The sequence below is a fragment of the Artemia franciscana genome, chromosome 7 (genome assembly GCF_032884065.1).
Source record: "Artemia franciscana chromosome 7, ASM3288406v1, whole genome shotgun sequence".
Taxonomy (NCBI): Eukaryota; Metazoa; Arthropoda; class Branchiopoda; order Anostraca; family Artemiidae; genus Artemia; species Artemia franciscana.
The window spans coordinates 2,572,485-2,599,805 of record NC_088869.1 but is presented as its reverse complement, the minus strand read 5'-3'; the positions used below and the strand labels follow the sequence as shown (position 1 = coordinate 2,599,805).

General features: G+C 34.7%; 1 protein-coding gene and 1 long non-coding RNA gene across 2 annotated transcripts in view; one reads left to right on the top strand and one right to left on the bottom strand.

The window, feature by feature from the left end:
* Positions 1-10,411, bottom strand: LOC136028732 (uncharacterized). Its single transcript, XR_010617864.1, has 2 exons — positions 8,632-10,411; positions 1-160 (listed from the first exon to the last, which is right to left on the bottom strand). It is a non-coding gene; the product is annotated as an uncharacterized LOC136028732 (long non-coding RNA).
* A 6,170-nt stretch (positions 10,412-16,581) lies between these two features.
* LOC136028731 (bifunctional glutamate/proline--tRNA ligase-like) overlaps positions 16,582-27,321 on the top strand; it is a 51,519-nt gene continuing 40,779 nt past the window's right edge. The window contains exons 1-3 of the mRNA XM_065706602.1: positions 16,582-16,766; positions 23,951-24,201; positions 25,789-25,873. Of these exons, the coding sequence (XP_065562674.1) occupies positions 16,730-16,766; positions 23,951-24,201; positions 25,789-25,873 (373 nt within the window). The 5' untranslated portion in view covers positions 16,582-16,729. The remainder of the gene's footprint in view (positions 16,767-23,950; positions 24,202-25,788; positions 25,874-27,321) is intronic.

Below are 27,321 nucleotides of genomic sequence, written 5' to 3'. Positions count from 1 at the left end.
CCTTTGCCTATTGATGCTAAAATGCGCAAGAGACCCGTGGTTAATGTGACGCTCCCATGGTGTCCATCAAGTTTTTCATAAAGTGCAATCCATGAAGCTTGTCGCAATCACACAAGAATTTCATTCTTATGACTTTACAGCAAATTTTTATAGAGAGTAACTGAAATAATCAGACGTAGAGCTGAGAAAACCCTCTTTTCAAGCATTTTTTCATTTTAATAGTAAATTAAAGTATTTTTTGTTTCTATAACCAAGCATAACATTTAAACAAGTATATGCTGTTGTATTTGTAGAAAATACATACGCTCACCTACGGGTACCTCCAGCAGGTGGATCAGAAGCTGTTCACTTTCTCTCCCCACCAAAAGCAAACATGAGGAGTTTCCAAAAAGCTGCTAAAATCCAGCGTTAAAACCAAAGTCCGACTAGATTTTTTTTCAGCCAGCGAGTGGTGAATGATTGGAACCAACTAAGCCACGAGAAAGTCTCTGCAACCTCGCCCAAGAAATTCAAAAAGAGATTTGACAAGGAATGGGAGGCCAAACCATAGATATTCCAGTGGCAAAACCCCTCCCAGCCCCCACTACCATAACAGTCATGGAAGACAATAGAGAGTTAGCTTGGAGGATGATGCAGCTTGTCATACCCAACCTTCTCACACACTCTATCTGAAGTTGCTGTTGTGCGGTTGTGCCAACTCTAAATCGCTCGAGAATGGTCCTTGAACCATACCTACTATGTGATCACTGTTAGCAAGTGGGCTTAAATTGCGTCTCTCCAGCACTCTCTAGTCCCTATGGTTTGTCGCTTGACCTTAGCACAGCAACCAGATCTATTGCTATCATCAACTATGGAGCATCACAGTTCTCGCAACTAATTTGCTCTGAAGTGCAAATTAAGGTAATTAAGGTAAGGTAATAATTTGTATGTTGGTTATTTGAAATTGTCCATTCGTCTTCTGCTATTGGTTGAACTATGCAGACTTTCTTGAAAAAGTTAATAAGAAGTTGTAATAAAACTTTGTGGGCAGCTTTATTAGCTTTATTGATGCTGTGGGTGCTTTGCAATTGTTATAAGGCTTTTTCACAGTTCAAACTTTTTTTCTTGAATGGTGAAATAAAACACAATGTAAAAGTTAAACCCAGAATATAACAAGTAAAAATGAGTAGTAGATCCAAGAAAGAGGGAAGGTGAAAACAAACACGGTATTTATCTGCCAGAAACCCCATGTTCTTTAAACACTTTTAAGAGGTCAAAAAGTGCTTAAATCTGAATTTCCAGTAGAAGCAATTATTATATTTGTAAAGAGCATAAAAAAGGCATCAAGTAGTATATTCACTTTAGGCCTAACCTAACCTATACAAAACCCAGTAATACTGTTGGCTATAAATTTACCAAATTGTCTTTTCAGAACTAAGGCCAGAGAAAAAGAAACTGATAACCAAAAATTAAGCCACCCAACAATTTCAGGACTCTCTAGAGGAAAAAGAAGTACAAGTAGGTACTTCAAAATACCTTCCTAGGACATACTATAGCCTGTAGACATATCCCTGAAAGTTTCAGTTTCCCAGCCTAACCTCTTTCAAAGATAGCCAAAAGTAGTTAAAGTAAAATTTTATCCCTACTATACCTTAAAAATCCAGTTTTAATAGCAATCTCAACAAATACAGACTATAGAAAAGGCTATAGGTACTGGTCCAATCATTCTAAATTTTTTTCAACTAGAAATTATAGGATGATTTAGAAACTAGGCCTGTTTGATATAGTAATCTTTGGTAAAATTCTAGTTAATTGACTTTAAAAATATGTGTTTTATAAAAGTAAAACCTTGCAAAATAGATCTTCTGCTTAATTGAAGTACAACAAAATTGTTTTCAGCTTCATAACTTTGCTCAATTCCATTTTATAAGGTTTTAAAGATATTACCTTAATTCGCACTTCAGAGCAAATTAGTTGCAAGAACTGTGATGCTCTGTAGTTGATGATGGCGATAGATCCGTTGCTGTGCTAAGGTCAAGCGACAAACCATAGGGACTAGAGAGTGCTGGAGAGATGCAATTTAAGCCCACTTGGTAACAGTGATCACATGGTAGGTATGGTTCAAGGACCATTCTCCAGTGATTTAGAGTTGGCACCACTGCACAACAGCAACTTCAGACAGAGTGTATGAGATGGTTTGGTATGACAAGCTGCATTATCCTCCAAGCTAACTCTCTCTGAGGGCTGGGAGGGGTTTTCCCACTGGAATCTCCATGGTTTGGCCTCCTATTCCTTGTCGAGCCTCTTTTTGAATTCCTTGGGCGAGGTTGCCGAGATTGTCTCTTGGCTTAGTTGGTTCCAATCATTCACCACTCGCTGGCTGAAAAAGCCTAGTCGGACTTTGGTGTTACGGTTGGATTTGAACAGCTTTTTGGAAAGTCCTCGTGTTTGCTTTTGGTGGGGAGAGAAAGTGAACAGCTTCTGATCCACTTCCTGGAGGTACCTGTAGGTCAGCAGCATGTCATTACGCCTATGCTGAAAAACAAGTGTTCGGGGGTTAACAGATTGTAATCTTCTGCAGTAGGGCTGACTGCCTAAACCGTCAATGCATTTGGTGGCTCTCCTCTGGACACCGTCAACAAGCTGGATGTCACTCTTGTAAAAAGGACCAGCAAGACATGCTCCAAAATCTAGGATTGGCCTGACCAGAGCTTTATATAGGCCTAATTTCAGAAAAACTGTGGAGGATCGACTATATGCAAATATATTTCCTAAATTTTGAAAAAAAAAAACCTTGATATGGCTCAAAATTCTACTCAAATAACAGGAATTTGCATTTTCAGAACTAAAGGCAGATAAAAAGCAACTAGTAACTGAAAATTAAGGTAAAATGTTGTTATGTCAAAATTCCAATAGGTATAGACCCTTCATGTAGGCAAATTTCAGGGCCCTCTAGAGGGAGAAGGAGTAGAGGTGGGCACTTTAAAATACCTTCTCAGGACATACTTTAGCCTATAGACCAATCCCTAAAAGTTTCATTTTCCTAACCTTAACCCTTTCCAAGATAGCAAGAAGTCAATTAACTAGAGCTTTACCGTAATCTTTGACTAACTTACCGATGTGATAGCTGCCTTCCTAAGAACCAACCTTTTTAATAACCAAAAACTTTTCTTCTGACTCCTAATGAAGCTTAACCTATGCAAGACAGGCCTAGAACACCAAAAAATCCTTTAGATCCTAAGGAATATGCATAAGGTTATTTACAGGTCGCTAAAAAGCTAAAATTATTTCCACTACTTGTTCAGTTTCCTTGTCTTTTCTTTAGACAACAGCAGCAGCAGATTTCGGACCTTTCTTGACTGCAGATGTAACTTAGGTCCTCATTCAGTGGTTCTAAATAAATCATCCTGGAAGGTTGAAAATACAAGGAAAGGCGGATTTGCCTCCCAAAGCTGAAATTGGTCATCAGTAATTAACATTTCACTAATATTGTCTCGCCTTGATACACATCATCTGACAGGTTTAAATAACACACTAGTCTATATCTTCTTGTCTACTCCTTTATTTTGTAGAAACTGAACTACTAGACGAAAGATTTGTATGCTAAGTTTTTTGTCAGCCACTCCACCCAAAAGAAGGTTTATATTACATTGCATAGAATTCTGAGTAGGGAACTTTACAAAACTTTGTCTTTGATGTTGATAATTATCACAATCTAGAAGAACATGTGCAATTGTCTCTTCGTTGTTACAACATGTGCAATTTTCATCCTCTCCAAAAAATCTTGCACGATAGGATTGAACCCCTGCATGTTGAGATCCTAGCCGAAACAAAATAACTCCCTCTTTTCTTGTTAATTTGTCATATATTTTTAATTCATGCCTCCTTGTGGTTTTGCAGGTGACAAAATAGTTGCCTGACAAATTCCGGTTTTCCTCAAAAGAAAATTTATCTTGATTCTTTATTACTTTGTCAATCATCTTAACTTCCACAGGAGAATCACATTCAGTAAAGGGGCCTATCATTTTTGTGGCCTGCTTTGCAGCTTTGTCTGTTCTTTCATTACCATCAATCCCAACATGAGCTGGTACCCATTGTAGAATTACTTTGTGTTTTTTGCAGACAGATATAAACATAGAATAACAAGCAATTACTTCCATTATGGACATCCTATTTCTATTTGCGTTACTGATGGCATCAATAGAGGCTTTAGAATCTGAAAATATAACTATCTTCGGATAGTTTTGAAGATTGGTTCCTATATATTCCAAGGCTTTCTTAATAGCAATAACTTCTGCTTGGAATACAGATGTTTCAACTGGTAGCTTAAATTGATTTGTAATTTGCAGCTTGGGGATTACAAATGCAGCCCCAACTGGAGTGTCATGTTGAATTTTTGATCCATCTGTATATATATATGTACAAAGTCGCTATACAAGTTGGCCATGTATAATCTAAAGCTGATTGCAAGATTGAACCAGGATACTTCACCAATATTATTTATACACTCAAGATGACTCTGTTCCCAAGGAGGTAATGGCATGTTTTCTGGGACCTTTAGCATATCTGTTATTTTTAAATAGTAATCAAATTGAGAGCAGAGTTCAATGGCTTTCTCAAAAATATTTTTCTGATTGCGTTTCTTTTGGCTGTTATCTGTGATAAAGATGCCTGGTTTTACTATTCTTGATTTTACTGGATGTGTTTTGTCAGCTGCCCATAGTTTCTTGATATATTTTAACACTGTTATACTTCTTCTTATTTCAAGGTCTTCTAGGCCACTTTCTGATATCAGGAATGGAATTGGTGTTGTGTTCCTTGCTTCAAAGGAAATCCTCAGAGCTGCATTCTGAATTGTGTCTAGTCTTTTAAGGGTTGATTGTGAAGCTGACTGATAAATTACTCCAGCATATTCAAGCTTTGATAGAATATACTTTTGATAAAATTCAATCTGGAATTTTGCTCTACTACCCCAAGAGGACCTTGTTAATGATTTCATAACATTTAGTCTTCTGAAGCATGCTGCTTTTGTGTATTCTATGTGAGGATTCCAATTTAGATTTCTATCAATAATACAGCCTAAAAACTTCATTTGATTAACATAGTCAATTTTCCTGCCCCCTAAAGTCAATATTGGAGCACTTATAGCAGGTTTTTTTAGTTATAAGCATACCTTTGGTTTTATGTAAGGAAAAATTGATGTCAATACTGGCTGCCTAATTCTCTAGTTGTTGCAATACAGCTTTTATGCTTTAAGTGACCTCACTGATGGTTCTTCCTGTGACCCAAAAAACTTTATCATCTGCAAATATGCTTGCTCTGGATGTTCCATCATCTAGTGGTATATCATACATGCCGATGTTATATAGATCAGGTCATAGTGTTGAGCCCTGTGGCACACCCCTTTTGACCTTCAATGTGCCGGTAGATATGGTATTTCCTATTCTAATGTGAATTTCCCGGTCTTCCAGGTAACTCTTGACAAATTTTAATAGTCTTCCACGTATACCACTTTCAATAATACCATTCAAAATTTGTCTATGGGTGAGAGAATCAAAGGCACTCTCAACATCTAAAAATACTGCAATCATTATTAGCTGGTTCTGAATAGCATAAGTGGCATCTCGTTGAAAACACACCAGGTTGTCAATGGTGCTTCTATTTTTCCTAAAGCCACACTGGACGTCTTTGAGGAACTTTCTTTTTTCTATTTCCCAATTCAATCTCCTTTTAATAAGTCTTTCATACACTTTGCCCAAAACGGGCAAAAGTGTTATAAAGCGGTGATTTTCAATCTTTGAGCTATCTTTATTGGCTTTAGGAATCATTATTTAAGTTGCTGTTTTCCATGTTTTTGGGAAATAGCCAATATCCCATGCTTGGTTAATTAAGTCAAGCAGGCATGATATCCTCTCATTATTGAGATTGGAAATAAACTGAGGAAATATCATGTCAGATCCAGGAGCAGTTTTTGGAAGATAAGATATAACATGTTGTATTTCTGCTAGTGTAAATGGCTTATTGTACGGCTCATGTAGTTCTCTTCTGGAGAGTCTGTTGATCTTTGAGTTTTGGCAGATGATTCCAGTTGTATCATGATCCATTTTACCCATAGTTTGGCTGAGGAACTCTAAGCTAGCTTCAGCTCTTTGTGCTTCAGTGAGAAGAGGAATGTTGTTGTAAATCATAGGAGGGTTATTACTTTTTGGAGAGGGCTTGTTCATCATGTTTCTTACAAAGGAATAGACTTTGTTTGTTGGAGTCTTGAAATCCAGGTGCTCCATAAAATCTCAGATGCTTTTATTTTTTGCAGCTGAAACTGATTTTTTAAATTTTGCATATGATTTTTTTATTTGAATCAGATTAGGTAAAGTAGTTGCAGCCGAATATATTCTGCTTTGTTTCTTATATTCTTTTTTTGACTCTTCACAGTCTCTGTTCTACCAAATGCTGCTTTTTACCCTCTTATTAGTGCTTGCAGTAAATGGCATAGACGTCTTTGCAATTTGTAATAGTTTATTCTGAAATAGGAGGATTCTGTCATCAATAAAGGTATCTGTAGTCAAGATATTTTTTATGGGAATTAGATTTAAATTGTATTTAAAATGGGACCAGTTAGCCCATTTTACCTGGAACCTGAATCTGTTACCATGACTTGCTGAAAATGATCTACTATTGGTTTGTCTATTAGACTCAATTGTCATATGGATAGGAGACTGGTCACTAAATAGTAAAGTACCAGATGGGATACAAATGGATGTTATACCTACTATGTTAGGGCTGGTCATAATCAGGTCAATTGTAGTTTCAATTTGAGAAAGGGGTGCCACTCCTCCTTTGGTGCCATTAGTTCTGTCTTTCCTGATAACATTATAGTTTCTAAAGTTCATTCTCATATGGGGTTGTAGCCAAGTTTCCTGGATACATATTATATCTATAGAATTTTCGTGGCAATGGTCAAGAATAATGTCCTTGTTTTCCTTTCCTATAGATTGAGCATTCCAAGACAGTATTTTAAGGGCCATGGTCGTTACCTAATGAGGCTCTTGTAAGTAAACAAACACTTGAAACCTTTTGTTCATTAAGGTCCCCTAAATTTAATTCTTTTACCAATTTGTAGAGTTTTTCAATTCGAGCTGGTAAGCTTAGGCTTGATAAATTTATAAGATCTGGGCTGCAAAGTAGACCAGTTACTAACCTTTCAGCTACTTCTGTTTTTGATGATGCAATGAGTCTTTCAGTAGTTTGGTTTGGTGCAGTCTGATTAAACTGATTATTATGCAATCTTTCCTTGTTTAGAACGACTGCGCAGCTTTTATAGGCTACCTGTGCCATACGGAATCCTATTTGATATTTTTCGGCCACTTGGAGGATTCCTTGGTTTTGTTGTCTTACTGGGCATAAGTTGGATGTTGATGAGTGGCTTCCGCCACAATTGGCACATGAATACGATTTTTGTCTAATTGCTGTGTCTATTGTTTTCAGTGGGCACTGGCCTGATTGGTGTTTCTCTGAGCACCTCAAACAGACTGACTCTTTAGCTCTGCATTCGTTTTGAGTGTGTCCATATTTCTGGCACTTGTGACACTGAAGTACTCTGCGATAGTACTGGTATACCTCCCTTTTTCTTCCAAAGCACCAAACATTTGGTGGTAGGGTCCTACCCTCAAATACAACTAATATAGCAAGACTGTCTTCAAGTTTTTTGGATTCTTTATTATATCTCTTCTGCCTTATAGCGTCTTGTACAGCTGTAGGAGATTGTAAGCTTTCCTTGATTTCCTCTATGGTTAGGTTAAGAGGGATACCTTTAATTATTCCTTTTACTGTAGGTTGGATTCGTTTAGTTATTACAGATATGTTGCAGAGTGTGCTAATGGAAAGAATATTTTCACTATCATTCTACCCTTGTAAATATAAGAACATATTCTTTCTTTCTTTCTTAACTTCAAGCTCAAATTTGGAATTTTTCAATGTTGTCTGGATTGACTTTGCTATTTCATGATCAGGAGGAAATGTTTTCCCATTTTCTGCAATTACAATTTCTATTAACACTTTATACTGTTCTTGCTCTGGCAAGCTTGGTCTATCCTTGTTAGTGTATCCTGCTTGAGGTGCTGCAGCTTTCCTTTGTTTACACTTTGCATTTACACCATTTTCACTATCTGGGGACAAATCTCTCCTTTTTATACCGATGTTTGGATTCTGTCCTAGTCTTGGTAATACTGATGCATTTTCATGCGTTATAATACCTTCTTTTTCCATTGGATTTACAGATGTTCTGAGCTCTTCATCACTGTCATAAAAGGGTAATGCTGGGTAACTCTCTTCATTGAGTGCAGAAAATTTGTTTGAGGTCGGGATGGAGTAGCTTGGGTAGGTGGGACTTTGGGGTGGCGGGATTGAGTTATGGCTTGCAGTAACAATTGGTTGAGTTGGGCTTCTCTGGAGATCTCCTGGCATATATATATTGTTACACTTTGTCCATTAGGTAGAATTCCAATTAGAGGTTGAGAGTAGGGGGGATGGAAATTTTGGGTGGGACCAGGTAAACCCTGGTCAGGTAACTGAAGCATTCAGCTGCAATCACGATTGTCTAAAGTATAATATGGTAAAGTAATCACAGAAATACAAAGAATCACCAATACTCACAAGAAAATTACAACTTGAAGCAAAAGATTTTATATCCAACCGGTTAATCTTTTCTTCCTTTAGACAACGTTAATCTTCTTTTCTCTAGACAACGATTTCCCATGTTTCTCCATTTAAAAAAATATGTAACATTGACGTCACTTATCCTCAATAATCGTTTTTTTGGGGGGTTAGAAAGTGCAAGCCCACGGACAAGTAATCATGAGTGTTCAAGGAGGTAATCCGAATAGCCTCTGACGTCATGAGCGTCTTATAAAATGCTTCGATTAGTCAAATAAGTAACCGGACAAGTAAAAGAAGACGGGGAAAAGTCTCAAAACGAGAGGTGTGTTCCATGGACTTACTGTAGTAACCGAATGGTTACTATTTCCGTTCCTAGTGGGAAAATGGTTACTGCCCAACCCGCTTGGAACGAGAATAGTTATTGCCGGCAGTAACCACAGTAAGTGATTTTCTTACCGTGCTCAAAAGAATGGTTAGCGCAGTAAGTACATAATTCACCTACTTCGGGTGCGTTTGTTTACTTGTCCGATTACTAATCTGATTAATCCAAGCGTTTTTTGAGACACATATGACGTCAGAGGTTAGTCGGATTATCCCCACAAACGCTCAGGATTACTTGTCCGTGGGCTGGCACTTTATAACCCCCAAATAAAAAGATTATTTGAGGATTGTGACGTCAATGCTATATATTTTTTTAAATGGATAAACATGTGAAATCGTTAAGTCTAGAGAAAAGACAAGGAAACTGTAAATAATAGAAATAATCTTAGCTTTTCAGTGACCTGTAAGTAATATTATGCATATTCCTTAGTATCTAAAGGGTTTTTGGTGTTCTAGGCCTGTCTTGCATAGGCTAAGCTTCATAAGGAGTCAGAAGAAAAGTTTTTTTGTTATTAAAAAGGTTGATTCTTAGGGAGGCAGCTATCACATTGGTGAGTTAGTCAAATGTTATTATATCAAACAGGTCTAGTTTCTAAACCATCCTATAATTATTAGTTGGAAAAAATTTAGAATGATTAGGCCAATACCTATAGCCTTTTATATAGTCTATATTTGTTGAGACTGCTATTTAAACTGGATTTTTAAGATACAGTAGGGGTAAAATTTTACTTTAGCTACTTTTGGCTATCTTTGAAAGAGGTTAGGCTAGGAAAATGAAACTTTCAGGGATGTGTCTACAGGCTAAAGTATTTCCCAGGAAGGTATTTTGAAGTACCTACTTCTACTTCTTTTCCCTCTAAAGGGTCCTGAAATTTTTGGGTGCCTTATTTTTTTGGTTATCAGTTTCTTTTTCTCTGGCCTTAGTTCTTAATTATTCTGGCCTTAGACAACTCCTGTTGATTGAGCAGAACTTTAAGCCATAACACTGTTTTTTCTAATTCTAAAAATAATCTTTTATGCCACCTCATTATAGGTTAAATATATGGCTTATATTATTTATTCTCCATGAATTTTTGTTTTATTTGATTTCATTGATGTCAGTTGCTTTCTGTTAAAAATATATTTATTTTTTTACATCAAGCTTCTTCTTTTGTGAAAAAATTTGAACTGTTTTTCTTTTTATATATTGTATAAAATGTAAAGGAATACCTGGCCCTTCATTTCACAGATTCAACTGAAAGTATTAGAGGCATCTTACATCAAAATTCATTTGACACATTTTAATGTTTTTTTTTTTTTAGATGACATAGGACACCATTAAAGTTTTGCATTTGCTTTGCTAAAAATTGTCTTAAAAAGTGCCAAGTTTAGAGAGTTATGTTAATATTTTTCTTGCTGATGAGTATAATGTTTTTTTATAAATTCCTTCTGTTTAAAGAATTTTAGAGAGATTCTGAGCCAACCATGGGTATATTGTTGTTACAAATGATTTTTCTCAAATGGGGTTGTGGAAAACAAGTAGAACATATAATTTCTCTTTTTTTATTATTTCAAAACCAGAATATCACAAAACTAAGCATTAATATTGCTGATTGTACCTTAAGTAAATACAATCCCTGATGGAGTTTTGTTGATACCTGTTTAAAAATTTATTTGTCTTAATGAAATACATATTGTTTGTGGGACAGCAATGAGCAACTATGACTTGAGTTATTTTTTTTTTCAATATTTTCTTTTTTCCAAATAATTTTTGTTCTCTGGTGACATTTGTATTCCTTCCTAAGTGGCTGGCACTCTAGGTTGAGAATCCTTTATCCAAAGGGCACAGGTTTAATTTCTGGCATTAGCAGTTTATTTGGTTTGGGACAAAGGTCAGTGATGTAACTCTGTAAGTTCAGCCAGAATTGGCCCAAACTTAACAGGTTACCTAGAGAAATCTGGGGTCAGTAAGCAGGAAGGACATACAAAAGCATAGGATGACTGGCCCCTAGCTTCCTATTGCACTTCCTGTCTAAAGGATTACCTGGTCCTTTACTAGGCTTCTGACTTAGCCATAGGAGCTTTCTTTTAAACCCATTAAATATAAGTACAAAGGAAGAAATGTCAGTAAGGTGGTCCTTCCTTTTCCATGAATTTTTGATGTACAGACAACAGTGTAGGTCATAAGAATTGGCTGGTGAATGTTTTGCAAGGTTTAAAAATTTAGGGCAATTGCTCAGGTTGGCAACTGAGCACAAAAGTAAAATTTTGTGAATGGTTTTTCTTTGTGAATGTCATATTTATGTCATGTCCAGAATTTTAAAGTTAATCTTCATTGTTTTTTTGTTTTTTTTATTTCCATGGCCCTAGGACTTTAGTGTATTAAAACCTACCTATGTCCATCCATTTTCTTTTAAACAGAGAGGAGTTCTATGTTTCCTAGCTTCAATAAATTTATATGCAATTTTGAGACCAGGGTTACAAAGTAGGTCAAAACTTGCAAGTGGAACTATGATATGACTAATTAATTTGTAAGAAATGAATATCAATTTAAAGATTAAAAAATTATGTAGAAAACAAACAAGACAAATAAATAAAAGCATCCCTTTACAACCATTTAATTAAGTGTAACAAATGTAGATTATCCCTAAGATTGAAATGAACAAAGCTTCAATTATGAATCTGTTTTCTTTAAACAGACTGAAGGGACAAACCTCCAAGCTATGACAAATTCAATCTCACTTTTGATCTCTTTCCTTTTCAATAGGAACTTTCTTTGGATTTTTTTTCAACCAAGTAAAAACATTAGGGACATGATCAGGTATAAGTGACCTTCCACTAAGCCTACATACCCAGGGGAAAATTGTGCAGCTATACTAATAATTGGTAAATTTTTTGTTCATATGTTTGATTTACAAATAAAGTGAACATACTCCTTGATGCCCTTTTTTATTTTTTACAAACATAATAAGTGCTTCAAGTACAAGTTTTTGAGCTCTTGAAAATGACCAAAGTATACTCAAATAGTTTTTGGGTATAAGAAAGCTTAAAACATTGGTCTCAAACTTACTGTTTCATTATTAATCCATTTTTTACATGTTGTATAATCTATGAGCACTGATTTTCCACAATTAAGTTGGATTAATAAATTTTACAATATTATGCTGTATTTCTTCTTCTTTGATGCCAAATTTTCAATTAAGGTATGTGTTTTTGGTCATTTTTGACAAAATAATGTATGTTTTTCACTGCCAAAATTTGTTAGGTTAAGTAAGGTCAAAAAGTGCTTAAATTTGAACTAGCAAAATAAGCAATTATTATATTTGTAAAGAACATACAAAAAGGCATCAAGTGGTATATTCATTTTATTTTTAAATCAAAATATGAACAACAAGAAATTCACCTCTAACATGCCTAATTTGCAAACATATAGCCCAAATTATATATTTCCAATGTTTTCTGCCACCTGTTACTTGTTTTTCCAGTTCTTGTTTTGCCACAGTTGCCTCAATTAACAGGTGCAAGGGTTGAGGGATAGATTGGCAGAATCAATAGAAAATATGTAATTTCAGCTATAGATTTCCATATTAGCAGGGTTGGGGCTAAAGTAGAGCAGGGCTGCATGTAGAAAGCTATAATTATTATGTAAATTACAAAGAATCATCTTTTTTTAACAGGTTTTCTTCTATAGGTCTACAGGTCCTTCTCTTGGCTTATACCACATCAAGCATTATATAACCAAAGAAGAATAAGTAGCAAAAAGCTATATATACATAAGCACATGTTATTTAACAATGACTTCTCTAGTGCTTAACTATGACCCCTTAGTAATATTAACAAGAAACAAGGGTAAAACTGGTGCAAACAGTATTACTGGCTTTCATATAAAATGAATATACCACTTGATGCCTTCTTATATGCTCTTTACAAATATAATAATTTCTTCTACTGCAAATTCAGATTTAAGCACTTTTTCACCTCTTGACCTCTTAAAAATGACCTATTAATGGAGTCATTACAAATCTGTAATAGTTTAGAAACAAATTTGGGCTATATATTTGCACATCAGGGGGGTGGGGGTAAAGCATAGCATATATTATATACGTAGACTAACCATTGCTGTTTTTTTTTTAATGTGTTTGTGCACATCAAATTTTAATGAAAAGAGAAATCACCAGTGCAACAGCACAAACAAAAAAATTCAAGCAATGGTTAGTTTACATATTTAATATATGCTACACTTTACCCCCACCCCCTGATGTACAAATATATAGCCCAAATTTGTTTCTAAACTATTACAGATTTGTAATGACCCCATATATAGGTCATTTTTAAGAGGTCAAAAAGTGCTTAAATATGAACTTGCGGTAGAAGCAATTATTATATTTGTAAACAGCATTACAAAAGGCATCAAGTGGTATATTCAAATTATATGAAAGCCAGTAATACTGTTTGTGCCAGTTTTACCCAATGGTAAAACTGGTGCAAACATAAATAGGTAACAGAAAAAGTGAAATTTAGTGTAAATGACAATCAGGAACTGGATCAAGGGGGCCAAAAACAGGGCTATATAATTGGAGTTCAAAGAACGTGGTGATTTTTTAGTGAAAAAAAAAGCACTTCCCTGGCTAATTTAGGACTTTGAATTAATTAGCCTACCAAAATTTTCCTATCCTATGCAATTGAAATAATTTTCCCTTTTCAGAGCATTAAGACAATTTATCACAATAAAAAATATCCAAAGCATCTTGAATGGAATGACTTAAAAAGGCAAATGACAACCACAATTTGAAATCTTACAATTAAACTTCTGGCCACACAAATTGTATTAGGCTACCCAGCTCTGAAATAATTGCTGAAGCTGTATTTGCCTGTAAAATTTGAAACAGGCCCAAAGTCCTAGCCTCTTCCTTGTCAAAACTTCACATAGCATTAGAATAATAATTACACGTGACCAATGTTGTTATTATTCGCAATTAATCTTGCCGTTTTCAGTAACACGTGGCCAGACAAGTATTTGCTGCTATCTTTTAGGGGTTAAACCCCTAATTAGTAAATTAGTAAAATTATGTAAAATTAGTAAAAATCCCATTGGACAAGTAAACAAACGCACCCTTCAACAAAAATCTCATTCAACAAAAAATAAATATGGACAAGAATTAAGTAATGGAATGTCAAGTTATTTGCTTGGAAGAAGGTGGGACGGGGATTTTGTAAAAGAAAGAGGGATCTGAGCCAGGTTAGTAAATCACCATATTTTGTGATCAACATTAAAGGACACCCTGAGTAGTAGGCTATCTATTAGCAAATAGGTTAAATCAATGAAAAACTTATTATTTAATTTAAAGATTTCGATGTTTTCTGGCATATCCAGGCATAATTATTACCTTAAATTGCCATTTGGAATCATTCTAAGGATTGACTTCTTCCAGGTAACATTTAGGCTCCATTAAATTGCCACATTGGAGCATTCTAAGCATTGACTCCTTTTAGGCTCTGTAGACAGGCCTAGGTGAAGTATTACAGATAAGTTGAGGATTTATGGGCTGCCAAATCATTATTCTGAGACTGTCTTTAATCCTATTGAAGAAGTAGGCTAGGGTAGACTATTCAGAGTCTATTCCAAAGGATGGTAATTTTATCCAGTAAAATTCTAGTTGATTGACTTCTTGCTATCACTGAAAGGGGTTAGGTTAGGAAAAAGAAACTTTCAGGGTTGGGTCTACTGGCTAAAGTATGGCCTGGGAAGGTATTTCATAGTACACATCTCTACTCATTCTTGCTCTAGAGGGCCCTGATCTTTGATGACCTTCAAAAATATATATAGCTGAAGTTACATGTTTCCCATTGATTCTGCCAATCTATCCCTCAACCTTTAACTCCCTGTTAATTGAAGCAACTGTGACCAGTTAAGAATGGGGGAAAAGGTAACAGGTGACAGAATACATTGGAACTACATAATTTTAGCTATATATTTGCACATTAGGCAGGTTGGAGGTAAATTATAGTATAGAGATGCATGCTTTTCCCTTTGGTATGTAGGCTAAGTAGAAGGTCACTTGTACCTGATGCTGTCCATGTTGTTTTTAGTTGGATGGGAAACATCCAAAGAAAGTTTCCTTTGAAAAGGAAAGGTGAGATTGAATTTGTCAAAGCTTGGAGGTTTGCCCCTTCAGTCTGTTTAAAGGAAAATGGATTCATAATTGAAGCTTTGTTCATTTCAATCTTAAGGGTGACCTATATTTGTGACAATTCATTAAATGGTTGTAAAGGGATACTTTTGTTTATTCATTTGTCTTCTTTGTTTTCTAACAATTTTTTTTTTAATCTTTAAATTGATATCCATTTCTTACAAATTTTTATTGATACCGGAGGTTCATTTGCAAGTTTTCACCTACTTTGTAATCCCTGGTTTCACAATTACATTTAAATTTACTGAAGCTAGGAAACATAGAACTCCTATCTATTTAAAGAAAATAAATGGATATAAGTAGGTTTTATTCTATTTAAGCCCTAGGGCCATGGCAATTAAAAACAAATTGAAGAAGATCAACTTTAAAATACTTGACATTAAATAAGCATAACAGTCACAAAGAAAACAAATAACAAAATTATACTTCTGCATTCAGTTGCCAACCTGAGGAACTGTCATAAATTTTTTAAATCTTGCAGAATATTCACCCCAATTACATTCTCAAGCTATCTCTCATGACCCACACTCTTGTTCATACATCCACGTTTCAGTGAAATAGAAGGACCATCATACTGGTATTCTTCATTTCTACTTATATTTAATGGGTTTGAAAGAAAGTTTCTATGGTTAAGTCAGTAGGCCAGTAAAGGACCTGGTGGTCCTTTGGCCAGGTAGTGCAATAGGAAGCTAGGGACCAGCCAGCCTACACTCTTGCATGCCCTTCCTTCTTACTGTCCCTAGATTTCCATCTGTACTCATTTAAAGTTGGGCCAATTCTAGCTGAGGTTAGTCATATCACCAACCCCTATCCAAAACCAAATAAACTGACAATGCCAGGAATTAAACCTGTACCCCTTGGACAAAACATTCAAACCCAGAGCGCCTACCACTTAGTAAGGAACACAAATTTGACCAGAGAACAATAATTATTTGAAAAAAAGTAGAATATTGAAAAATAAACTTGCTATAGTTGTTCCACTATTATCCTGTAAATGCTATAGGCCCATTTTATTTAGACAAATCAATTTAAGACAGGTATCAACAAAACTCCATCAGGGATTGTATTTGCTTAAGATACAATCAAGCTATGTGAATGCTTAGCTTTGTGATATTCTAGTCTTGAAATAATAAAAAAAGAGAAAATGTATATGTTCTATCTATTTTTCACCTGCTCATTTGAGCAAAATCATTTGTGACAGCCAAATGCCCATGGTTGGCTTAGAACCTCTCTAAATGCTCTGAAACAGAAGAGATTAAAAAAAATTATACTAATCAGCATTAAGCTGTCCCTTAAATTTAAACACGTGTATTTAATTTGAAAATGACGCTACAGCTAGTCAGCTTACTGTGCCGTTCCCACTGCTCTACTGGGCAGTTACCATGCAATAACTGCAGTTACTGAAAAACCATCAGCTGCAACACAACCGAAAAGAAAAGATCATAACATTTCCGGTTAAAACTAATAATTTCATCAGCCAGTTATTAACATTTGATTATATATCTAGTCTATTGCTTCATTTGCAACTCACCTAATTATAAATCATGGAATTGTCTGCATCTATGACGAATCCACCTTTAGGTAAGAATCGGTAGCCTACCTGGAATAGACCTATATGCCTAGTTGGTTACATTCTTGATGAGGGACTTCTTTCTATTTTGGACCGTGGTTGGGTAAAATTCGATAAAGTTCTAGTTTAGCTACTTTTTACTACCAAGGAAAGGGGGGATTAGATTAGGAAAATAAAACTTTCAGTTTTTAATCATGGTTTAAAAACATAGCTATTGTGGGCAGGTATTACCAAGCTCTTAAGTTAACCCTCTTCTGATTTCCAAATCTAATAGGTTGAAACTCTAGTTTAACCATTTTTTGCTATAGCCTATTGGAAAGCATGTTAGGTAGGCTAAATGAAACTTACAGGGATGGGTCTACAGACCAAAGTATGTCTTAGGAAAAAAGGTAATTTGAAGTAGACTTGGCCTAGCCCACCTGCCTCCACTCCTCCATCTAGAAGGCCCTGATCTTTGATAACCTTAAAAAAATTTTGTGTTATAGGCTAAAAGTAAAATTGTGCAAATAGTTCATATTGCCTACTTAAATTAAGTAGCCTAAGTAGAAGAGAACTGTATTCAGCTTCACAATTTTGGTCAATCTCAAATTATTATGCAAATTTCTAAGGTTCAGGTAAACTTTTGTAATTGTTTAGTTTTGTTGCAAGCTGTATTCAAGATGGTTCACTTTCAAGTTTAAGTTAGCCAGCTGTTTCTGAACCATTGCAATAGTGGCTGTTATGACATTGGCCTATGACAAAATTTTTACCAGTGAATCAGAGCAATTAGTTCAATATTGTAAAAGGTAGACAGTACAACATCAATTTTGCTTGCAGGTAACATTACCTAAAATGAATAAAGAAATCACCATTGTAATAGTACAAACACATAGAAAAAATGAAGAAAGAAGAAGAAAAGGAAGACTGTTTTCCCATATTAGTAATCAATAAAGATCAGTAGGCTACTTGAATGAGGCCTTAACCCTACTCATCCATACAATTACATAGGTCAAACAGGATAGCCATACACAATCAACCATAAAGAATAATCCATAGACAGGCAGTTGTGTTGTAAGTAAGTATATGCTGTCATTTGCCCAATATTGTAAACAGTAGAAAAAACAAAATAATTCAGAGGTAACAACCCAACACAAGAGCTCATCAGGAGAATACATACTTGCCTATAGGGCTTTGACACTTTAAATTCCCTTCCCAGGCAAGTGGCATACTTACCATAAATTCCTCATGGTATGCCTGTGCTAGGTATCCCGCCTCAAAATATATGCCTATGAAAAAACAAATATAGAACAACCAAGTAACACCAAAACAAGCTTATCATACCTTGGTTCTGGCCCATGTGTATTTATGTTACCAATTCACAATACAAAATATATATAGCAAAGCATGTGGTAAATTTCTAGTTGAGTGACTTCTTGCTATCTCAGAAAGGGGTTAGGAAAACAAAACTTTTAGGGATGGGTCTACAGGCTAAAGTATATGCTGGTAAGGTATCTTAAGTGCCCACCTCTACTCCTTCTCCCTCGAGAGAGCCTTAAAATTTGCTTGAAACCTATTAAAATTTTGTCAAAACAACATTTCACCTTAATTTTCAGTTGCCAGTTGCTTTTTCTCTGCCTTTAGTTCTGAAAATGCAATTCCTGTTATTTGAGTAGAATTCTGAGCCATATCAATGTTTTTGTTTCTTCAAAATTTAGGAAATGCATTTACACATCTTTAAAACCTTATAAATTGGGATTGAGGAAAGGTGTGAAGCTGAAAATAATTTTGTTTAAAAAAAAAAACAATTTTGAAATAAAATACAATTGAAAATATAATACTTTATCAGGAAAATTGTAAAATTTCAACTTAATATTGTTTACTCAGAATGCAGAAATGTTGTTAACAATCATGTTAAAAATAGATCTTCCTTCTGCCTTTACTGCTACATGCCACATGTATTCTACTAAGTATGATTGTAAATGATAGCAGGATATACTTTGGTGCTGTTTATTATGCCACTTTATAAACCCCACATTCTCTCTATATATAGCACACTAAATTGAATTCTGTCTTTGTGGCTACTTCACTTATTCACTTATTGAGTATGTTCTGAATAATACACAAGTACCAATTTAGGTTCAGGGTGCTATTCTTACCATAGGGATTACTTTAAACTTTGCCAATCTGGCAATATAGAAATTACCCTAATCATCTTTTCTTCTATTAATTAGGCTAGCTTAAGCTATTTTACCAAATTTTTGGTAAAATTCTAGACAAGCTACGTTTTGCTATGTTGGAAAGTGGTTAGGTCAGGAAAATGAAACCTTCAGGGGTGGAGAAGTATGTCCCAGGAAGGTACTTTGAAGTAACTACCACCACTCCTCCATCTAGAGGGCATTGGCATGTGGCGACCTTCAAAAATCTGTTTTGTAAAAGTAAAGCCTTGCAAAATACATTTGCATAAATAGAGTACAAGAAAAGCTTTTCCAGCTTCACAACTTTGCTCTATCCTTATTTATAAGGTTTCAAATATTTGCAAATACATTTCCTAAATTTATAAAATCCATTGATATGGCCTTACTCAATTAACAAGAATTGCAATTTCAGAATTATTACCAGAGAAAAGGACATTGAAAATTAGGGTTTAATGTTGTTTTTTTTCTAAAATTGACAAATTTCTAAGATGTTGAAGTCAGAAGAGGGTTAAAATGATAGCTTAGTAATACCTTCCCAGAATATTTGTTGGCCCTGGATCCATTTGAAAGTTTTATTTTCATAACCTAACCACTTTCTAAGATTGAAAAAAGGATCTTGTCTAGAATTTTAACAAACTTTTAATTCATTTATAATAGGGTCTTTTCCCAATATTTAGTACAATTGCTCATACTATACTGGAAATCTGGAATTTCCAACACTGCTGCTCTTCAGAAGGAGCTACACTAGAACAAAAAAGAGAGACACTTTTATCTTTCTAATTTCATGGTTTTGTTTGTGTTTTTAGTAATTCAACCCCAGCCCTCTTCTGGTCTTGTATTGTTTTATTTAAAAAAAGAAAGTAGGCTTTAGCCTTAGACTTGTCTTGTTACAATACAACGGAAAAATAGACTTACAACAGAATGCTTCCTTGTGCTTAAAAAAAAATATCCTAAATGTGAGTAGTTACTACTACTTAGTAAGATCAGTGAGCATGGTAGGGCTGCAGTCAACTGTAATAAGTAGGATGAAAAAATGTAAGAAAGACAGTACCAAATACTTACAAACTTTTCAAATGTTGGAACAATATAATGCATTTAGGTGGAAATTGTAGCTGTGTAAAACAGCCCTGATTTTGTCTAAATTTACAATGGTAGAAAAGTAAATTCTAAGCCAAGTTTGAAGGCATTTATTTCCTTTCAAAGAACCTTCAGGGTCTTAAAGTTAGATGGAATAGTTAGGACTTATAATTATAAGGTTAATGATAATACAATGTAATTATAATGTTAGCTATTATAATAATATTTATATAGAATATTAATATTAAGGAGTAAAGTCTGGATAATAAGAAGAATAAATTTCGCAGGAATAGAGGCACAAGATTGATAAGAATCCTACCCAGGAAAACTGTAGTTTGGGAATTATGTTAATTTCTACTTTGGAGTGAATTAGTTGCAAGAACTATGATGCTTGATAGTTGATGATGGCAATAGATCTGGTCATTGCGTTAATGTCAAGTGACAAACCATCAGGACTAGAGAGTATTGTAGAGATGTAATTTAAGCCCACTTAGTAATGGTGGTCACATGGTAGGTGTGGTTCAAGAAACATTCTCCAGCAATTTCGAGTTGGCACCACAGCCCAACAGCAACCTTGGATTGAGTGTACAAGATGGTTGGGTATGACAAGCTGTATTATCCTCCAAGCTGACTCACTATTGTCTTCCAAGAGTGTTATGGTGATGAGGGCTGGGAGGGCTATTGTCTATTTACCATAAAATTGTAATGTAGAGTGTGAAGTACCCTCTCACATCTTGTATTGAAACAAGTATAATGGGAAGTTTTGGGTCATTTCTCCTTGATACAGTTTCAAAACATTTAAGCTACCCTTTATCTGCTTGCCTTTTGTTTGAATTTCAGGAATCCTGAGTCTTAGCAAGGGTAACTTGCTTATTTACTATTGTTTATTATGACAAATTAGCCTATGATGAATAAAATCAGTTGTAGATACATTAGTAAAAGCTTGCAAAAGTTTCTATACACAGTTTCTTTGGGGAACAACATATTAATTTCAGGGGACTAAATTTCCTTTTTGAGGGAGGTCTAAAAATTTCAGAAATTTCCCTGAGAGTGCATGGAAAGTGCAAGCACTGCTTCTGAGCAATGCTAGCCACAATTGTTCAAAAGTGCAAATCTCCCCTGTGTTGCATTGCATACCCCACATTTGGTAACCAACCAATGCTATAAGGATATATTATATACATGGTTATGGATACTTGTATGTGAGCTGTTTGTGGATAACATCTGCTACTTGTTGTAAGGTGTCAAAGAGCTATGTTGACTAGGGAGCTGCACTTAGTTGACCACAGTGCTAGGAGAATGGAAATTTTAGTAATAGATCTATAGCCAAAGTTAGTGTAAGATTTGAGTTTGGAAGCATTTCAAACTTGGAAAGTTGATGAATTAGATTAAGGAAACTTTTAGCCATGAATTTACAATCCAAATTTGAGCCCCACAATATGCTTGACTACCAAATTTGGCTCAGTTTTTCATTAGAAACTCGAAATATTCCCAGAGAACAGTAGTGTTGCTCTAATTCCTTTTGGGATACTGAGATGAACTAATGAATTAAATATGACTTTACAACAACAACACTGAAAAATCGTTAGAAATGACATTTTAGATTTTTGCTCAATGTTTTTCTAATGTTCTGTTTGTATGTGGGTTGATTTTATTGACCTTGAATAAGTGCAAACAAAGTGGAAATTATTGAAGTAGGCAACTTGAATGCTCTTCTGCTAGCTGCAAACCAAATGAATATGGAGAAGGTTAACAGCTTTACCTGCCTTGGCTCCTAGACGTATATTGATTTATCTTCAGGTCTTGATATATAGCAGAGAAAATGCAGAATATGTTGCTTCCCTATACAAACCCATATAGAACTGCTGGAAAATAAGTATATCAGTTGAAATTTAAACCTTCCTGTTCTTGACTCTGACCATCCTCATTTTCAAAGGCAGAATGTGATGCAGCAACTTAAGAATAAACTGGAAGAAGTTAAACAGATTTTTTTTGTTCAAATAATGTACTATGAGTGTGAAGATGTTAGAAATGTTTCAAGACTACACTACCTATTCATGACATTAGACAAATAAAACCAAAATAACTAGAAAATAACCATGAAAGCAAGGGTGATTCTCAGCCAGTGGACAAAGAAGCAAAAAGACAAATCAGTATTTGGTAAGGACCTCTGCAAGGCCATCCTCAGGGCTAAAAAAAACAAAAAAACTACAAAATAACCTCTAATAGAACACTATATACAGCTCAGTGGGGGTCCTTGCTTAAATTTCTGCTTTTGTCTTTTCTCTTTTCAACCACTGACTGAAAATGATCCTTGCTTTTTTGGTCACTTATGTTTATTTATCAAATGAAAATGGTTGAACCTGAACCATGAACATACTTCTCAAGACTTTTAATATGCTTGGTTTTAGCATCCTAGCAATGAATCTTTATAATTACATATTTAATGGGGAATATAGTAAGTGGATAGCATAAGGAGAAACATTACTTGTAATCAAAGGAAAAGGTTAGGTCATATTTTGTTGAATCCAATAGAGTACCTGATATACCATTTCCTTTTGGTTGAGCACCACAGACATGAAGAGGACTGAGGATAAGCTGGCAAAGTAAATCAGATTCTGGAAGGCTAGGAATAGATGGGCAATTTGGGGTTCCCATTAGTAGAGGAGCTAGTAGTAATCTTCGTTATTGATCAAAAAGTCTCATAGATGATCAGTGTTTTACAATATAGAATCACCAGATTTTTGTCCCAGGAAAAGTAAGAACTTGTTGCCTAAATTCTTCTTGCCATTCTGTATTTGCCTTTTTTTTTTTTTTTTTTTTTTTTTTTTTTTTTTTTTTTTTTTTTTTTTAGTTTGACAAAATGGTTTTGATAACTGGTATTGGAAAAGCCGTTCCCAGAATTTTAATTTAGGTTCTAGTCAACATTTAAATTTTTGTGTTCATAGTTAGTACTTATTTCTTAGAATCTGCCAAACCTTTTACTTTGAGAAGGATTGTAAATATGAGGTTGAAAACATCTCAACAAACTTGTAAAATTACTTTATAAACTTTTAAACTTGAGTGAGTGGTGTATAATACATAAGTACCAAAATTCTTTCTCCCTATGGAAAAAAACTCAAATAAAATTCTCAAATTTGGAAAGCCTTGTTTTCTATGGTGGGGGGGGGGTATTTTCCGTGGGAGTATAAACGCCTAGAACCAATGAAAGAAAATGTTAAGGGGATTTAGCCATGTTTTATGGATGATAGATTACCAGAAATTGTGCTTGTCAGCCACCCATCTTGGACCAAATAAAAAGACTCATCTGAGATCTTCTGATGTGGTGGAAAGAGGTGTTAAAAATGATTAAAAGGGAATTAGAACTTTATGGGTGGGATTAATGCATGAAGCTTTAAACAGATTAGGAGGGAGGGTGAGTGTGCAGCTGTGTTGACCTCTAGTAGCTTAGTGTTGTGATAAGTTATTAGTAGTAGTAGTAGAAACATTGGTTCTTGTTAATTATGCAGAACACACCCAAGAAGTCAAATTAGATTAATCATAATGTAATATACCAAAATACGATGAAAACAGAACACTTTAGTAACAAAATTTTGGAAACTACAAAAGAAAAGTATGGAATATTAAATACCTGATGCAACCTAACCTAATTAAAATATACTTACAATGTAGTTTTTCCAATTATCTTAAGCTAATTGTCTCCAAAAATACAGATAGTTAAACTGGTCTCTCTCAGATCTTACATATCAAAATTCCTGGGTGTGTTCTGGATGATTCACAAGTACTAAAACGTTAATTGCTCATGGTTTGGTACAGCCAGAAGTTTTATGGGATTCACTGTGAATGCTGTAGGTGCAATTTGCACCTACAGTATTCACAAATATACCTATACTCTTTGTTTATATTTCAGTAAAAAAAATAAACATTTTATTCTCTCTTCTAAGGTGCAATCCTAGTTGCAGAAGTGGCAAGAGAAGGAAAATATTTGCTGAAATGGACCAGTGAAACCAAATTGATAGCAAATGATGACATAGTCGTTACCCGAAGTGGAGTGATATGTCGATTTCTAGCAAGACAATATGCTCCTCAGTTGTATGGATCAACATTCATAGAAAGAACTGAAGTGGACCAATGGTTGACATTGTCTAATGACCTTTCGAATATGCCCCAGCAGCTTCCAACGTTCATCAAACAAGTGATTCTAATTCAGATTTTATTCTTAGCCCTTATTTTAATTTTCTGATAGTAGTAGGCTTAAGCTTTAGTGGCATTAGTAGTAATAGAAGTAATAATGATAGTAACAGTAGTAGTTGTATGAGTAGAAGCAGTAGCATTAGGATGGAAGGTGGGGGTTAATTTTAATTATGTATTTTGTATTATATCAGATTAACGACGCTTCTTGACCACTAAGGTCCCTGCGTTGGCCCTGCAGTGTTATGTATTTTGTTATTTTTTTTTTATTTAGATGTGAATAACCTCCACTCTTTATTTCTTTCCATGTAGGTTTTAATTGAATTTTAATTATTTTTCATTTTAAATTTATTTTTATATAGTTATAATATATAAAGTAGTAGTTCTATTATAGTTATATTGTTATTTTTAATTTAATTGGTTTTAATTTGAAGCTTTGAAAAAAAAAATGATCAAATACAGTTTTTGATGCTTGAGGGTTTCTTTTCAAAAGCAAAGGAATGTTTTCTAAGGTTGTTTGCTTTCTTTCAAACGTAAAGGAATCAACACTTAGTTGCTATTGGGCAAATCTGTTTAAAGAAAGATGTAAGTTATTTATGTTTCATCTGCAAAGATCTGGTATGAGTGTAAAATATTATGTCCAAAAATCCCAATTGGCTTAGAAAAGCTGTGTGCGAAAGCATGAAGTGGAATGATAAATAGTAATAATTGCTTGTAAAAAAATTAGTTAAGATTTCCAAAGGCCTTGTCTTTGTCGAGGTTACCAAAGGCCTTGTCTTTGTCAAGGTTTCCAAACAAATGTTAGACGTTAGGATAGAAAACAGTTTAGGATATTTAGTATTCATGTCTTTTAGTTTTACCGCTGATGATGAACACTGTATATGTGTTCGAAATATCCAGTTAAGTAATTTTATATTTCACTCAATAAAAAGGTATCATCCCTATTTTGAACTGTTTTACTTTCGTCATGGAAAGGCAGTGTGGTCTTCGAAGTTATCTACGTTTAGTAGTCATTACGCTAATCAAACATAGTGATATTTTTTTTTAAGGATCCTTACCGTTTCAAATCATAATACAAATTATTACTAAAATTGGTGTTTTTATGCTAGGATCCAACAAAGAAAATACAAGGTTTTTTTACACCAAGGCTCCTACCAGGAGGGGGTGCTATTGGGTTTGCCCCCTCCCCCTCTGAATATTTTGTTCGACTCGTAAAAGCCTAACAAAAATACTTCAAAGCAATTTTTTATTTGTATCCCCCCTTCCCCCGAAAAAATACTGGATACGCCCATAAATAAAAAAAATACTGGGATACACGATAAAACCTACAAAATCCCTGGATACGCCCTTGTTAATATTTTTAATGAAATTTTCAGTGTTGCCCTCATGTGGCTTCAGGTGGTTACTATGAGTTTTTTGTAGTAGCAGTAATAATATGATTAGATTCGTAGATTGATCGAAAGGAGTCCCCCTTCTACTAGGAAAAAAATGACAGACAATAGCCAAAAATGTGTGTATTTGATTTTAACCCCCTCCTAAGACATCTTTTGGTTCTCTGATTCTAAATAATAAACGTGCTCTTATTTTATAGCTAGAAGACATTCTATCAAGTCAGAAGTTTTTAGTTGGAAAGAATTTGACTATGGCAGATTTAGTCTGTTGGGCAGCTGTATTTTGTGAGTTTTCCTTCTTTTTTTTGTATGTGACCCAAGATTATAGATATAGATAGATATAGATATACATTTATTAAAAAAGAAAACAAACAGTATTCGCCATTCGCCTGCCAAGAAAGGCAATAAGCTTAGAAGGGCAAGCGAGGTTATCACCCTCAGCTAATTAAAACCACATATCACGCTACTCAAAACAAAAGAAACGACTGATGAAGGAAGAAAGAGAAAGAGGAAAAGACAGAAAACAAAAAAATTAACAGCAAAAAGTAAAAATCAGGGAAGTGCCTTGAATAGAATGACAACCTAATTCTAATCGTCTTTCTTTGTTTGTATATAGCCCTAGAATTTATTTATGTTCAGATTTAGTCTGTTTGGCAGGTGTGTTTTTTTTAGATTTCTTTTTTAGTATTTTGTTTCCTAAATATCACCATCAATAAAATTAGGGGACAAATGACTAAAACCATCAAGCCAAGTTAAATATGGTATTCCGGGAAGCTTTTGTGGTTCAATTATTAAACAACCACTCTAATGATAGTTGTGGAGGTTTTCGTTCGACTAAGGATAGTTTTAGGTTTTCGTTCGACTGATTATGTATAAAAAAAATTAGATGTACACAAAATTTGGTCCCACTTCCTAGACTATTACGAACGAAGTTTTAAAATGGCTGAGCCCTATATTGTGGATGAAGGATGAAATACTATTTAAAAATTGTGCTTTTGGGCTTCTAATTGCAGCAATACAAACAATAGCTATTTCCCAAATGTTCTGGGAAAAGGTCATACGAAGGGACGCAAAAGAAATTAGGGATTCATGAAAGAGAGTAAAGAACTATGCCTTGGGCTGTGGGGGATGGATAAGGAGTGTACACAGCTGTTTTGGCCACAGGTGGCTTTTCTCTGCAATAAGGTGTTGGTAGTAATATGAGACGTATTTTCCTACGTTTCAAATGATTTTTATTTAGCCTGGAATTACCTCTAATATTCACAGGGCTATCAAAAAAAAGAAATTGCATTATAAAATGAAATATCACGGCACCGTAGGTTTGACGGCTTTGCTTATGTCCTGAAATATGTCATTTTGGAAGATGGTTTTCACCAAAAATATCAAATGATTGCCTTTCTCTAATTGCCTTTCCTGTGCTCCTTAAGACAAAGTCCATCAAAATGATTCATATAAAGGGACGATAGAACACAACCCTGCTTAACTCTTAATTTAATACAAAACCAGTTGCTAAACTCAATTCCTACCTTAACCGCAGCAGTATTATTCTTGTACATACCACAAATCATTTTAATTGTATTTTTCTGGTATACCATACAAGGGTAAGACCTTTGCTAACGCTCTTCTATCAACAGGATCGAAAGTTTGCTCATAATCGCCGAAACTGAGGACCAAAGGTGTTTGACAGCAAAGGGACTTCTCAATTATTAACCTAAGAGTGAAAACTTGGTCGG